Source organism: Nymphaea colorata, chromosome 12 (assembly GCF_008831285.2).
Source record: "Nymphaea colorata isolate Beijing-Zhang1983 chromosome 12, ASM883128v2, whole genome shotgun sequence".
Taxonomy (NCBI): Eukaryota; Viridiplantae; Streptophyta; class Magnoliopsida; order Nymphaeales; family Nymphaeaceae; genus Nymphaea; species Nymphaea colorata.
In genome coordinates, this window is record NC_045149.1 from 6,964,264 (window position 1) to 6,977,967 (window position 13,704).

General features: G+C 39.2%; 2 protein-coding genes and 4 non-coding genes across 8 annotated transcripts; 1 reads left to right on the top strand and 5 right to left on the bottom strand.

Moving 5' to 3' along the window:
* Positions 1-1,792: 1,792 nt before the first annotated feature.
* On the bottom strand, positions 1,793-3,537 carry LOC116265614 (pentatricopeptide repeat-containing protein At3g53360, mitochondrial-like). Of its 3 annotated transcripts, none has more exons than XM_031646345.2 (2): positions 3,438-3,537; positions 1,793-3,188 (listed from the first exon to the last, which is right to left on the bottom strand). In XM_031646345.2, exon 2 carries the CDS (start codon positions 2,973-2,975, stop codon positions 1,818-1,820), a length of 1,158 nt encoding a protein of 385 aa, XP_031502205.1. In that variant the 5' UTR covers positions 2,976-3,188; positions 3,438-3,537; the 3' UTR covers positions 1,793-1,817. The 3 variants fall into 3 exon arrangements, with proteins under 3 accessions (XP_031502205.1, XP_049936774.1, XP_049936775.1); XM_050080817.1 differs by having other exon boundaries at positions 3,431-3,465; XM_050080818.1 differs by lacking the exon at positions 3,438-3,537 and adding an exon at positions 3,310-3,384.
* Positions 3,538-4,081: 544 nt separating this feature from the next.
* On the bottom strand, positions 4,082-4,163 carry TRNAS-GCU (transfer RNA serine (anticodon GCU)). The gene has a single exon. It is a non-coding gene; the product is annotated as a tRNA-Ser (tRNA).
* Positions 4,164-5,118: 955 nt separating this feature from the next.
* On the bottom strand, positions 5,119-5,200 carry TRNAS-GCU (transfer RNA serine (anticodon GCU)). The gene has a single exon. It is a non-coding gene; the product is annotated as a tRNA-Ser (tRNA).
* A 294-nt stretch (positions 5,201-5,494) lies between these two features.
* Positions 5,495-7,913, top strand: LOC116265437 (pentatricopeptide repeat-containing protein At1g08070, chloroplastic-like). The gene has a single exon (XM_031646029.2). The coding sequence runs from the start codon at positions 5,693-5,695 to the stop codon at positions 7,784-7,786; it is 2,094 nt and encodes a 697-aa protein (XP_031501889.1). The 5' UTR covers positions 5,495-5,692; the 3' UTR covers positions 7,787-7,913.
* A 1,091-nt stretch (positions 7,914-9,004) lies between these two features.
* Positions 9,005-9,086, bottom strand: TRNAS-GCU (transfer RNA serine (anticodon GCU)). Its single transcript has one exon. It is a non-coding gene; the product is annotated as a tRNA-Ser (tRNA).
* A 127-nt stretch (positions 9,087-9,213) lies between these two features.
* Positions 9,214-9,295, bottom strand: TRNAS-GCU (transfer RNA serine (anticodon GCU)). The gene has a single exon. It is a non-coding gene; the product is annotated as a tRNA-Ser (tRNA).
* Positions 9,296-13,704: the final 4,409 nt, after the last annotated feature.

The window sequence follows — 13,704 nt, forward strand, 5'->3', positions numbered from 1 at the left end:
AAGTCAGTGAGTTTGGTTAGAACTTTTGCCCAAAGATCATACTTTTCTTAGTTTCCATTTCAAAACCTGGAGGCTACACCAGAACTCAAGTTTGGATTCGGATAACAGGTTATAGTTAGTATCCGATCGGATATTTACTTAAAACTGAATCCGTATCCGATCGGATGTTATGTAGTTGGTATCCGTATCCGATCGGATGTTGTTTCTTAAATCCGAATCCGATCCTATTTCTCAATCGAATGTCAAATTGCTTACCATATCCGATTTTGTAAGAGCAATTCGGATCGGAGACATCCCTAATTTAATGCCCATGCCTGTAGTAGAAAACTCTGTGGATGACAAACAAGATATCAAATTTCCAATAAAGCTATAAAACACAGTTTTTATTCCATAAATGAATTATCACCCCTTAGCAGCTACAGAAGAAGTTGGTGATCTTTCATCAATCTTCAAAATGGAACTTTTCCATCCATCTTTCTACAGGAAATGTTGAAGGGCTTTCGTGTTGGACCCTCACCATTCCTATGTGAATCTTTCAGGTAGACATTTGTTTTAGGCAGCAATGCATCATCGGCCCAGTTGGCTTTGTTTGCATCTTTATTAGTGATGATCAGATCATCAAAATTGTGTGCTGTCCATATATTTAATAAATAATTGCTATTAGAAAAGCAACTGAACTTTTTTATTTCTAACATATGCAGGTCACACCGCCAGGAATCATCTCTCTAATGGTTGATTCAGTTCTATGGACATCATCCATCTGAATGTAGAGGTCACAGAAAACTGCATATATATCCTCCATTTGCAGATGAGTCCTATCTTCAGATACAAACACATGCAATTTGCCGTTAGTTTTGACCCAACTCTTGCCTGGATCTTTCTTTACACCCCTTTGCCTCATTATTTGCGAAGTTTGGCAACATCATCCCAAAGCGAAGATGCAGCATAAATATTTGAAAGCAAAACAAAAGCTGAAGAATTAGTGGGATCCAATTGAAGAACTTTCTTAAGTCCCCATGTATTCTACAGGCAGAAAACAAAGATTTCCAGACAACTACATCAGGTTCATAAAGCATCTGGTTGATAAAGTCACAAGCTTCATTTAAGCGGCCAGCACGCCCTAGCAGGTCAACCATGCATGAACAGTGTGACCTGGTTGGTGTAATCCCGTAGTTCATTGTCATAGTTCTGTAGTGATTGTAACCCTCATCAACTAGGCCTACTCGGCTACAAGCAGACAGTACTCCTACAAACGTTATACTGTTTGGCTTAAAAGTTAAAACCTAAACGAATCATCTCCTCAAAGAGACTTAGAGCTTTCTCTACGCTTCCAAACTGTGCATATCCAACTATCGAACTACTCCAAGAAGCCACATCCGGTTTAGACATCCATGAGAAAAAGCTCTTGGTAGATTCAAGAGCTCCACATTTAGCGTACATGTCAATGAGTCCATTTGCTACAGATAGTTCAAGATCAAAGCTAAGTTTATTTGCATAGTCATGAACTTGAATCCCCAATTCTAAGGCAGCTACCTTCGATCCAGAAGACAGCTGATCAATGTGACACTGTCGGGCTTCATATCAGACCGGTGCATCAACCTAAACAACCTGCAGACATCATCTGCCTCGTTATGCTGAATGCATGCTGCCATGATTGCATTCCAAGAGACCGGATCTTGCTTATCCGTAACATGAAAGACACTTAATGCATCAGAAAAGTTATAAGTGTCATACATGGTCAAAAGCGCATTGCCCCACAGCAACATTTATATCAAAACCTGATTTAATAATGTACGAGTGAATTGATTGGCCAACAATTAAAGAAGGAAAACTTCTACATGCATTAAGCAACCATAATTTTGCATTAGAGCAAATACATGTAAGGCCCCATCAACATACTGACTGCAAGCATGACCACCTATGATTGCATTCCATGATGCTATGTCTCGATCCTGTATCATGTAAAACGACTGCCGAGCTGAGGCCAGATATCCACATTTTGCATACATGTCAATGAGGGAACAACCAACAAAGACATCACGAGAAAATCCATGTTTCATACTTAAACCATGTATTTGTTTCCCCTGCTCTAAAAGAATGGAACTGCTACAGGCCTTCAAGACGCTGCCAAAAGTCAACTCGTTGACACTCTTATCTGCTGTCAACATTTCCTTGAATACCCAGAGTGCCTCAAACACAAAATTGTTCTGCGACAACCCTGCTATCATGGAAGTCCAGGAGACCATGTTTTTATCACCAATTTGATCAAACACGATCTCTGCATCTTCAACCACGTTGCATTTAGTATACATTGAAACCAATGCGTTCTGAACAAGCGGCTCCAATCCATCTTCACTTTTGACCACATGACCATGCATTTGTCTGCCCAATTCCACATCTTGCAGAATCGAACATGCCCTCGCTATATTAGCCAATACAAACTTATCAGGGGCGAGACCCCCCTGCCTCATACGCCGATAAAGTCGAACAGCTTCCTTTTCATCACCATGCTGTGAATATCCAGCAATGATGGCAGTCCATGAAACGAAGTTTCTAACCGGCATTTCATCGACCACTCGGCGAGCATTTCCTAAACTCCCACATTTCCCATACATGTTGAGAATGTGGTTCCACAATATTGTATCTGGTGGATCTCCATACTTTACCAAGTGATCGTGAACTTGCTTGCCATGTTCCAACGACTTCAAATTCGAGCTAGCTTGAATTAAGCGGGCATACGTTCCGGGGTTAACCTTGAAATCAGTCTTCGTTAGGGACTCAAATGCTCCAAATGCCTCGTGATACTTGCCTTGCTTGCACAATCTGCTGATTTCATCGTTGCCGAATTGTTGGGTCCTAAATTTGGTGGTCGAAACTTGATGGGTACAATCAAAATGCCGTCTTTGAAGCTCATAATGACGAGAGATAGAAGCCTTAATGACTCTAGCATTTTGAGTTCTATGAGCGGCAATCATAATACGGTGAATCCACCAAAGAAATAGCTGTTCAAATTTCCAAGAACACGGTTAGACGGGCAGGAGAGATTCGAATGCGTTTCTCAACAAGAGGTGCATAGCAATTCATTTTTCCGAGCGATCAAAGGGAACAGAATAACCGATTCCCTGGCGGCCGGTTCTCTACCAACTTCTCTTCTTGCTTTTCCTTGCGACCGGAATCAGGATTCGGACCTGTTGGCATTCAAACTTCATAAAAATATGGGAAGACAATGTAATACAATGGAAATTTAAGTTGTGAAACACCAAGAAAATTTTCTGGTAGCATGGAGAAAGGAAAGGAGATGGTAATGACCAGAAATATTTTGAAAATAACAAATTCTCCGTTGCAGAATTTTTATTGCAAACGGCAACGATGAGTGGTAAACTACTTAATAGATTGTAAAAGGGAGCATGAGAGGTTTAAGTTAAAAAACCATGTACTTAGTCACAACTCTGCTGCTGTCCTCCTAAGCCATTATCATCCGACCTTTTTCCAGACCCATTGGAAGGTTCTCCAATGTATTTAAAAAGACAAGATTTCAACTTTTGATGCCACAACTGAACGCTTTTTATCAATTTTTAGGTTTACAAAATATTTGGGATAATTTCTCCAATTTGGCACATGCAATGTTGGGAGATTTAGGACACGTTTGAGTGGCAGTATTAAAACTCCGTTTTTGAGGCAAGATGTTGTTTAGCTTGGCAATTAAATCGTATTCGGTGGTGGCCAAAATTGGGTTTGTGAAAAATCCAACTTTAACAAAACATCAAAATTCTGACATGCTGGAAGATTTTTACTCGAAATAGGAAACATTTCCATCTGAATTAACCAACCAAAAACAAATATCCAGTCTAATAAAGGGGAATCTGCTGATCCAGAAGAAAACATGATTGCCGGATTTTTCCTAAAACGAAAATAAGAAAAATAAATGTCTTGAAATAAGCAACGAAGAAAAAGCAAAAGATTGATTTAATGGACTTGGGTGCGTACTTATGAAGGGTAATAGTCTTCAAGTTACCATCACACACCTATTTGCGTAAAAATGGGAATAAGGTTTTGACAGCAAAAAAACTAAAAGAAGAAACGACGCCTGAGAGATTCGAACTCTCGCGGGGAAACCCCATGTACTTAGCAGGCACACGCCTTAACCACTCGGCCAAAGCGTCTACTGTTGATGTTTGATGTTTAATTTTTTATTTGATCCAATTGAACTTCTCCCCATCGTGAACCCATCTGCCTGCGATCACCATCCTCTTATCCTCCGAAGGAATAGCTCAAACAAATGCACGCCCCCCTTCTCACATCTAGCTTTGCTCACTCATTATATGCGTGGATGGTCTATAAAGTTTCAAAATGCCAAGTTGTAAAGTTCATCAAATTAATCCTCCACTGCTCTACATGAACTAAATGCTCTAGGGGTTGTTTGGCTGCAAGAATACACTATGAGTGTTACATAAATCTGCCTCAACAATTAAAGTAAATTTACAAAATGCTATTTTAGTGTTTCATGAATCTACTTTAAAAATTAAAGTAAATTTACAAGTCATTCATAAAGTATAAAGTGTTACATTTACCAAATAACTGTGTTAGCTCACTTCCAAACCTATGAAAGTGGTGCATAGCATCAGTACATTCTCCCAAACACATTCAGAGTTCACGTAAGAACACACATCAAGAACCCTCTAAAATGGCCAAATAAAAGTACACTCGTTTCTCTCATTTTGTTTAACTTTGTCTTTAGGGGCAAAGAGGAGGTTGGTTTTCCGACTACTCAACGAAGTACGTGTAACACTAACAAAAGCTTGTGTCTCATTTTGATGGGTTACCGAAAACTGCTTGTTCACGCTGCACAAATTTTAAGTGGGATTTGAAGTTGGCCATACAATGGGCGGCATTGTGTTCAAAGTACTCGCCATCATATCTCAATGTGTTCCTTTTCCATATTATAATAGGTTTTGAAATAACTCCTACAAACCTAAAGGAGGTGAAAGCAATGACCTTTTACACACAAAAAAAAAAAAAGAAAGAAAGAAACTGAATTAAAAAAATATTATGCACCGTCGGATTTTATAATACCATTTTACAAGAAAACGAACCTAAATTTTTTTAAAAAATGACATTCGACGCCTGAGAGATTCGAACTCTCGCGGGGAAACCCCATGTACTTAGCAGGCACACGCCTTAACCACTCGGCCAAAGCGTCGGTTGGTGGAGATCTAGCCAGCCGGTTGTTTTGTTATCAAATTTAAATATCCTAAAGTTTTCCACAAAAATGTAGTCTAAAAATTTGAGGAAAGTGTGAACCACGGATGCACGCATCTTTGGATCCCTTCATGGAGCCACTATCTTCATGACCGTCCTCTTGTCTTGGAAAGGAAAGTTTACATTTTGTACCCACACCAAAAAACCATTCAAGTGCTCTTTAACCAAAAAAAATTCTGGGTTCATGGTGACTCCAATGCTGTGAGTGAGGGACTAGTCTCTCTCTCACTCACACACATACTATCATCAAGGAAGGAAGAAGAAGACAAGAATACATAGAAATTTTTATGTGGTTTGAAGGCCAAACCGTCGGTTGGCGGTTGAATTTCCAGGATGAAACATCTTATATTCAATACACATATATATGTAATATACTTTTGCCCGGCGTAACCAGCATCGGTGTCCTTCGTGCCATATTTGGTGTGAAGCACGGATGGCTACGGCAACCAGCGGTGGACCATGTCTGGATCCCATCGTGAAGCCATTTTCCCCTCATCACCTTCCTTTCGTCCTCCAAAGGCTAGAATGCTGCAGAAGCATCGAAGAGCTCAAACAAATCCATGCTGCCCTTCTCAAATCCAGGTTTGCTCAATCCACTCTGGTCTTGAGCAAACTTGTGTCCTTGTGTGCCGTCTCGAAGCACAGGAACTTGGACTACGCCCGCATGGTCTTCAACCAAATCCACTGCCCAACTGTACACATATACAATTCCATGATCAGGGGCTTCTCTTTCGGCGAAAACCCAAGTGAGGCCATTTTGTTCTACAGGAAAATGGTCTGTCATGGGCTCTTTCCCGATAATTATACCTTCCCCTTTGTGTTCAGAGCTTGTGGTCAGTTGAGAGCTTTGAGGGAAGGGGAGGAGCTTCATGTTCATGCAATTAAACATGGTTTTGAGTCATACCCATATGTCAAGAACACTCTGATTCGGATGTATGCGATGTGTGGTGATCTGGGTGCTGCGCGGCAAGTGTTTGATAGGGTCGGTGAACCAGATTTAGTCTCCTGGACCACCATGGTTGGTGGGTACGCGAATATGGGGTTTCATAAGTTGGCAATTGAGATGTTCCTTCAGATGGAGAGGGCTAGAGTTGTAGGGGATGAGGTGACGATGGTGATTGTGCTTAGTACTTGTTCACAGCTAGGTGACTTGGATATGGGTAAGAAGGTACATAGGTACATTGTAGACAATGGTGTTAAGATGGACGTTTTTGTTGGAAATGCATTAGTGGATATGTACATTAAATGTGGGGACGTGGATTCTGCTTGCCAAGTGTTCGATCAAATGCGTGAGAAAAACATAGTTTCTTGGAACGCCATGATTGCTGGTTTGGCGCAACAAGGGCAGTACAAGGAGGCGTTGGCGATGTTCCGCAAAATGCAGGTCATTGGTTTTGAACCTGATACTGTCACGATGGTGGGGGTGCTGAGAGCCTGCGCCAGCTTAGGGGCACTTGAGTTGGGAAGATGGGTTCATGTGTATATGGACAAGAACCATACGAAGGCAGATGGTTATGTAGGAAATGCACTTGTTGACATGTATGCCAAATGTGGGAATATAGAGCAAGCAGAAGATGTCTTTAATGGCATGGCTAACAGGGACGTCTTCTCATACACTTCGATGATAGTTGGGTTTGCCATGCATGGGCTAGGGAAGAGGGCCTTGGCCCTTTTCAAAGAGATGTCTAAGGTTGGTGTAGCCCCTGATGAGATCACATTCATTGGTGTGCTGTCAGCATGCAGCCATGCTGGGTTGGTGGAAGAAGGCCGTCGGCACTTTGATGAGATGATCAAAGTTTATCGTCTTACACCTGAAATAGAGCATTATGGTTGTATGGTCGATCTCCTCGGTCGAGCAGGGCTTCTTGATGAAGCAGAAGAGTTCATCAAGGCCATGCCAATGCAACCAGACGCCTTTGTTTGGGGAGCTCTGTTGGGTGCCTGTAAAATTCATGGTAAAGTTGAACTGGGTGGACGCATCAGTCGCCTTCTCCTGGAGCTGGAACCGCAACGAGATGGCGCGTATGTCGTCATGTCCAACATATATGCCTCTGCTAGCAGGTGGCCGGATGTTGTGAACATCAGAAAAGAGATGAAAGCGCGCAAACTGAAGAAGACACCAGGGTGTAGCTTAATTGAACTGGATGGCATGGTGCATGAGTTCCGGATGGGCGATAGATCGCACCCCAAGACGAAAGAAATATACTTGATGTTGGAGGAAATCATAGACCGCTTGAAAGTTGAAGGATACAGGGCCTGTACCAGTGAGTCCTTGCTTGATGTAGATGAGGAGGAGAAGGAAAGCTCACTGCATCGTCATAGTGAGAAGCTAGCAATTGCTCTTGGTCTGATCAGCACAAGCGCGGGCACATCTCTTCGCATCGTGAAGAACCTCCGAATGTGTAGTGATTGTCATGCTGTGATTGAGATCGTTTCAAAGATCTACAGTCGCGAAATCGTCGTTAGAGATCGAAATAGATTCCACCACTTCCGGAATGGTTCGTGTTCTTGTTCAGATTACTGGTAATCACTTTCTGTTGTAATGCTGATTGTAATTATACCCGATGTAATGATTTCACCGAACCCAGCTGCTCATTGAAATTGATCAGACCCATCACAGGAAAAAGAATTGCAAAGCCTGAATTTGAACCCAACCTTTGGCATCCTTAGTGGAAGCATTTGGTTGATCCTCAAGGGTGTGAATTTTCTTATATTTAAAGTTCTAGTTGATTAGTCAATTTTAACAAAACTCGGAGCTTATGAACTTTCAAAAAAGTTTAGGTCTTTATATTGTTTGAGAATTTATCACACACTAAATGTTGAGGACACATTGATTTAGACAATTACTATTTCTTAAATATTTCAGTAGGCCTTAAAATTTAAAAATATCAACAAAATACTTTATTTATTAAAAAGCTAAATAACTGTGTCCTCCACGTCTATATCAAAACTCATTGATTTTTCTTTTCTTTGCAAAGAACAGATCTAAACAACATCCTTGAAAGGGATCTAATAACAAAATAGCACGATAAGGAAAAAGCTGTGGTTTGCCCTCTTATAGAACTGTGACAATAGGTTGTAGTAGACCCTCGACACCCAACCGAAATGCTTTCCCTCTGGAAGCGGAAGATGTAAGAGAAACTGATACTTGAACCGTCTTCATTTCCATATATCAACAAAAACTAGCAGATAACCAGTTAAAGAGATAATTGATCAGACAACTAAAAGTATGTTTTTGAATCTATTTAGCTGAGATTATACATTAGACTTCGAATTTATATCATCTAACATTATTCTTGGGTTGTAAAAACTAGCAGATAACCAGTTAAAGAGATAATTGATCAGACAACGAAAAGTAAGTTTTTGAATCTATTTAGCTGAGATTATACATTAGACTTCGAATTTATATCATCTAACATTATTCTTGGGTTGTGAATCCAATTTAAGCTTGTCAAATTGTTCACTTTCACAAGCCATCCTTGTTCTCCCTTGGTTCAATAACACTGACGAAGCTCAGAATCCAAGATGTCATAACTTTTCTGATCAGATTCCCAAATGGGCAAGTCTTTGGGCAACACAAATGAGGTTGTGTCGGAACATTAAAAATAGTTACGTTTGCTAGGGATTTGAATTGACAATCCCCTTATGTCTAGGCAAAATTTTTAAGTGGGATTTGAATTTGACCATCCAGAAAAATAAATCTGAATTCAATTTGTGTGTAATCTGATTTGAAAAAAGTTGAAAACGACGCCTGAGAGATTCGAACTCTCGCGGGGAAACCCCATGTACTTAGCAGGCACACGCCTTAACCACTCGGCCAAAGCGTCAATTCGTTGAGGTGAGGACTTGGTAGCAGGTGATCATCGATTTAGATTTAAAAAAAAAAAGTGTAGAGATAAGTGCATCGTTTTATGAATTGTCCAAAATATCAATCCTAAAAGTTAAAAATAGTAACGACGCCTGAGAGATTCGAACTCTCGCGGGGAAACCCCATGTACTTAGCAGGCACACGCCTTAACCACTCGGCCAAAGCGTCGATTGGTGGATGACCGGCCAGCCGATTCTTTGTCATCAAATTTAGACATCCTAAAGTTTTCCCCAGGCGTGCAGCCTAACAATTTGAGGAAAAAGTGAAGACGGCGCCTTATTGACGTTGATGCATGCATGATGTTCTCTAGATAGTGACTCCAATGCTGTCACACACATACTATATAAGGAAGAAGAAAAAGAAAACACAGAAATTTTTATGTGGTTCGAAGATCAAAGTTCTCCTATCCTATGTCTGTAGCGGCAGGAAGATATTCTTCCTTATGTTAGAATCTATGTTACTTGAGTGCGGGTGTCGGAGCGGGTGTAGCACATTTCAAAAAATTTAGGTGCGGCGGTGCAAGAAGAGTATTTTATTATTATTATTATTATTATTTATTTATTATTATTATTATTATTATTATCTTCTTTTATGGTTTTACCTTCAAAGTTCAAAATAAAAAATTTCAAATATAACAAATTTAAAATTAAATAGTCTGCATAGCACTTTCAATCATGAATGGACAAATGCACATGCACTTGAATAACACAATTACACAAGTACACATTAATTTACACAACCTGATTCATATACAAAAATCAAAATTAATTCAGTTAGTCTCCACCCAATAGTTTTGAAAGTTTGAAGACTAAGAAAAAAAGCATTCCAATAAAATCAAGATGATGTTATTAAGTAGCTAAAATCAGTTTCGTTATTGGGGAAAACTAAAAGAACATACAAGTTCGCCATTTATTTTATATTGTATAACAAATGACAACTAAAAGTAGTTTAAAATTCAGTAACAGGACATCGACAAAATTTTCTAACATATATTTCAAAGCACATCTAGGAGGAGCGAGGAAGACGCATGCGAGAGGCAAGGGGAGAGGTCGACGCGGGTGGTTGATTCTGTTAAAAATTAAAAAAAAAACCAAAAAAATTAGACGAAAATAGATTGACTCGCATTTGATCGCACCCAACTCGGGTCAAATGCGAGTCGGGTGCGAGTCGAAAAAGGACAATTTTAGTCGGGTGCGGTCAGCCGGTGCACCCGCGCCCGCACCGCGTCGACGCGGGTACGAGGCTAAGCAGGGCGCACCCTGGTGACTTAGGTTAGAACAAGAGTACAAAATATCCAGGTCTTCTTTTAACATAGAGTTTAAAGCAACACTGGAAAATAGTGTACTAAGCAGCAAGGTGGTCCACCTCTTATAAGGACTTGTGTTCAAATCTTGAAGTGGTCATTATCACATTTCAATGTGCTCTTCCTCTATACCATAAAAGGTTCCTAAACATGCTCCCCTAAACCCAGGGGGTGGGTACAAAGGAAACCAATGACCTCTGTCGGGAGCAGTGGAATGATACTCTCACCTTTTAAAAAAAACACTGGAAAACAACAAAATTTGGATCAGACTCCACAATCCAACAAATTCTATGTCTAATGTATGGACGAGATTTGAGCACCATGATTGATGGGTACTAACATTGGGCTTCATTGGTTGGCTGTATAATTGAGATGTTCCTTCAGCAGAAGACTATATTTTGAGGTGATGAAGGTAATGCACTAGAAATGTGTTTTCTTAAAGAAGTGGATAAATTTTGGGCTGCTAATTCTCTTTTTTTACTTGGGATTTCTGTTTAATTGAAGAGAAAGCTTTTGTCAAAGGAAAGTTAGTGTGCAGCTGAACCTTTTCTTTAGACAATTTTCTAGCGAAAGTTTGGTCATGTCTGACTGGAAGTAAAATAAATACGTAAAAAACTTTTCCCGTATTTGATTGAATGGGAATCTAGCCCTTAATGAAGAAGTAATTTCAGCTTTTCCCACTCAAAGAGTGCAAATCTTTTGGTCTAAAGTACGCCAAAAAAAATTATTTAGTAGAAATGTGAAAAGCTCATAATTTTTAATAATTTTTAATGATTTTATTTGGTACTAAAATTTTAAAATATCAGAAAATAATTAATTCATTAAAGTTCGTTAACTATACAAATTATTAACTATGCACCCCTCATTTCACATTCAGTCCTTTTTTCCATACTACCCACGAGTCTAGTGAATATCCTTCAACAACATCAAATAATAATATTATAATGATACCAAGAAAATTAGCGCGAGTCCTCAAAAAATCATATTCTCACCCTTGGTTTATGAAACCTGAAACATCAAAAAATTGACAGGAAGCCGGAATTCAGATCATTCTATGAAGTAATAGTTCAATTGGATTAAAAATATATATAACTGAAAATAGCAGCGGAAATTAAAATAGATTAATGAAACATGAAAATGAGTAATAAGTAACGTAAAAGTTATACAGTTAATCATGATAGCATAATCTGGTATCAAATATTGTGAAAAAACACAAATGCATCAAGAAAAAATTGATAAAACAACGTAAGAAATGAGAGAATGAACAACATGCATGCTTCTTTGAGCTTCCCTTATGGGAAAACATCATGCATGCTTTCGGTTCTTGAACCATGCTTTAGAAAATGTGTTTCTGCAAAACCAGGTTCCGGGGCGTTCGGTTATTTCAGATTTGATCTAACATGGATTTCATGTGGCATGATTTTGTTGATGGGGCAGAAAATCTAAAGTAAAATTTATACATCATCAAACTTAGGATCGTAGGTCTGTCCTGAGATCCACATTTGAAACTCCTACCTTCTCGCATTGAGAAAAAGAGTGATTTAAAATCAGAAGGGGAAGGGTCTGATTTTAAATCCATGTATTTTAAATCTTAAGGTTGTGTTTGTTTCACCACCGATTTGATATCCACAGTGATTTGAGATCCTTAGGATGCTAGATCTATGGATTTAAGGTCAGGTCTCCCCCCATCCGACCTTAAGTCCATAGCTTTTAAAATCCATGCTACTGAGATCCTCAATTTAAACAAACAATTGATCTCTCAAAACACATTTTTTTATGCAGCTTCGGATCTAAGATTTGAGGCTATCAAACGCAACCTAAGGGTGTATTCTATAGCTTCGGATCTCAAATCTGAGTTGCTTTGAGATTATTGTATTCGATGAATTGAGGTCAGACCCGCTCCCATCGGACGTGGAGGTTTTGGCAACATACTAAGGATTTCAAATCCTCATTTTTCTGCAGATCTGAAATCTGTTTGTTTATTATGTGGAGTCCACCTTAAAGGGATTTCAAATCAGCCTTGGATCTGAGATCCAAGGGCATCAATTTCACCCTAAGAATCTTAAATGATAGTCAATCAAAAGCCCCCCAAATGTTTCTGGTAACTATGATGTAAGATGCTTACACTAAAATGCTTCCAAGTACCATTTGATGAACTGTATAATCTTTTGTGGGTCCAATTGATGCATACTTTCTAGAAGATATTATGGAATATCCATGAATGCCCCAAACTAACCAAATCTAATTCAATCTTTCCCCATCCTCCAAAGAGAAACCGAAACAGAGAAAAGGAGCACAAAAAGCATCCTTGTTTTGTACTCCTACGAAACTATGACAGCATTATAGTAGACCCTCAAACACGTAGGACTATTTATTTATTTTTTTTGTTGGGATTGTTTCGATATAAAGTGAGTGAACGATAACTCTAGCTATTCATAGTCACCCAACCATCTCACAAGGTCGTCCATCCCCAAGTACATGGATGGTTGAGAGAAAAATAAAAAGAAAAATGTGTGAACTAATAATAGATAACAAAAAATGTCCACTTCTTATTTTTCTCTTAACCATCCATCACACACTCGATCGAATGGCTCTCGTTAGATGGCTGGGCGAATCTAAAAAACTAGAGTCGTCATTCAAATACGTATATAATACAAGTGAAATCCTCTGGCCTTCCATCCAATCACGGCCGCATAGTACATGCATCGGACGAGCGCGATTAACCATACCACTCAATGCAATGCATCAGGCGATGTATGCCTTATCTATGTGGCCCTGCCCATGTCTGCATAAAAATCAAGGAGTCAATTCCTTTGCAAATGAATCATTATAGTGTACAACATATTTTATTTTTCCACAAAAGTATTCTCCTTTTTTTTTTAAGTATTAAACTAGGGTATAGATAGACTCATACCAAACTATGGTACCTCTTGACCTTCTTTAACTTCAAGTTTTTAAGTCTTTAAGGGGGCATTTGGTAATGGGAGTGCTCGGTTAATCTTTGGAACACAGCATTCCATGAATGTCTTCTAAGGAAAACTAACAAACTAATGGAACTTAACATTCTAAAGAACACGGTGTTTATATTACCAAATGTCCCTAAAAAGTCGTTTGACCACACGGACATCTTGTAAGTGTTTCATGAATCTGCTTAGTCTCATTGAATAATAGTTCTAGTATCTAATGAACATGTCACTCAATCTTTGGGACAGATTCATGGGATACTTACAAAGTGTCTTTGTTGTCAAATGACCTCTTAGACACCCTTGTTGTC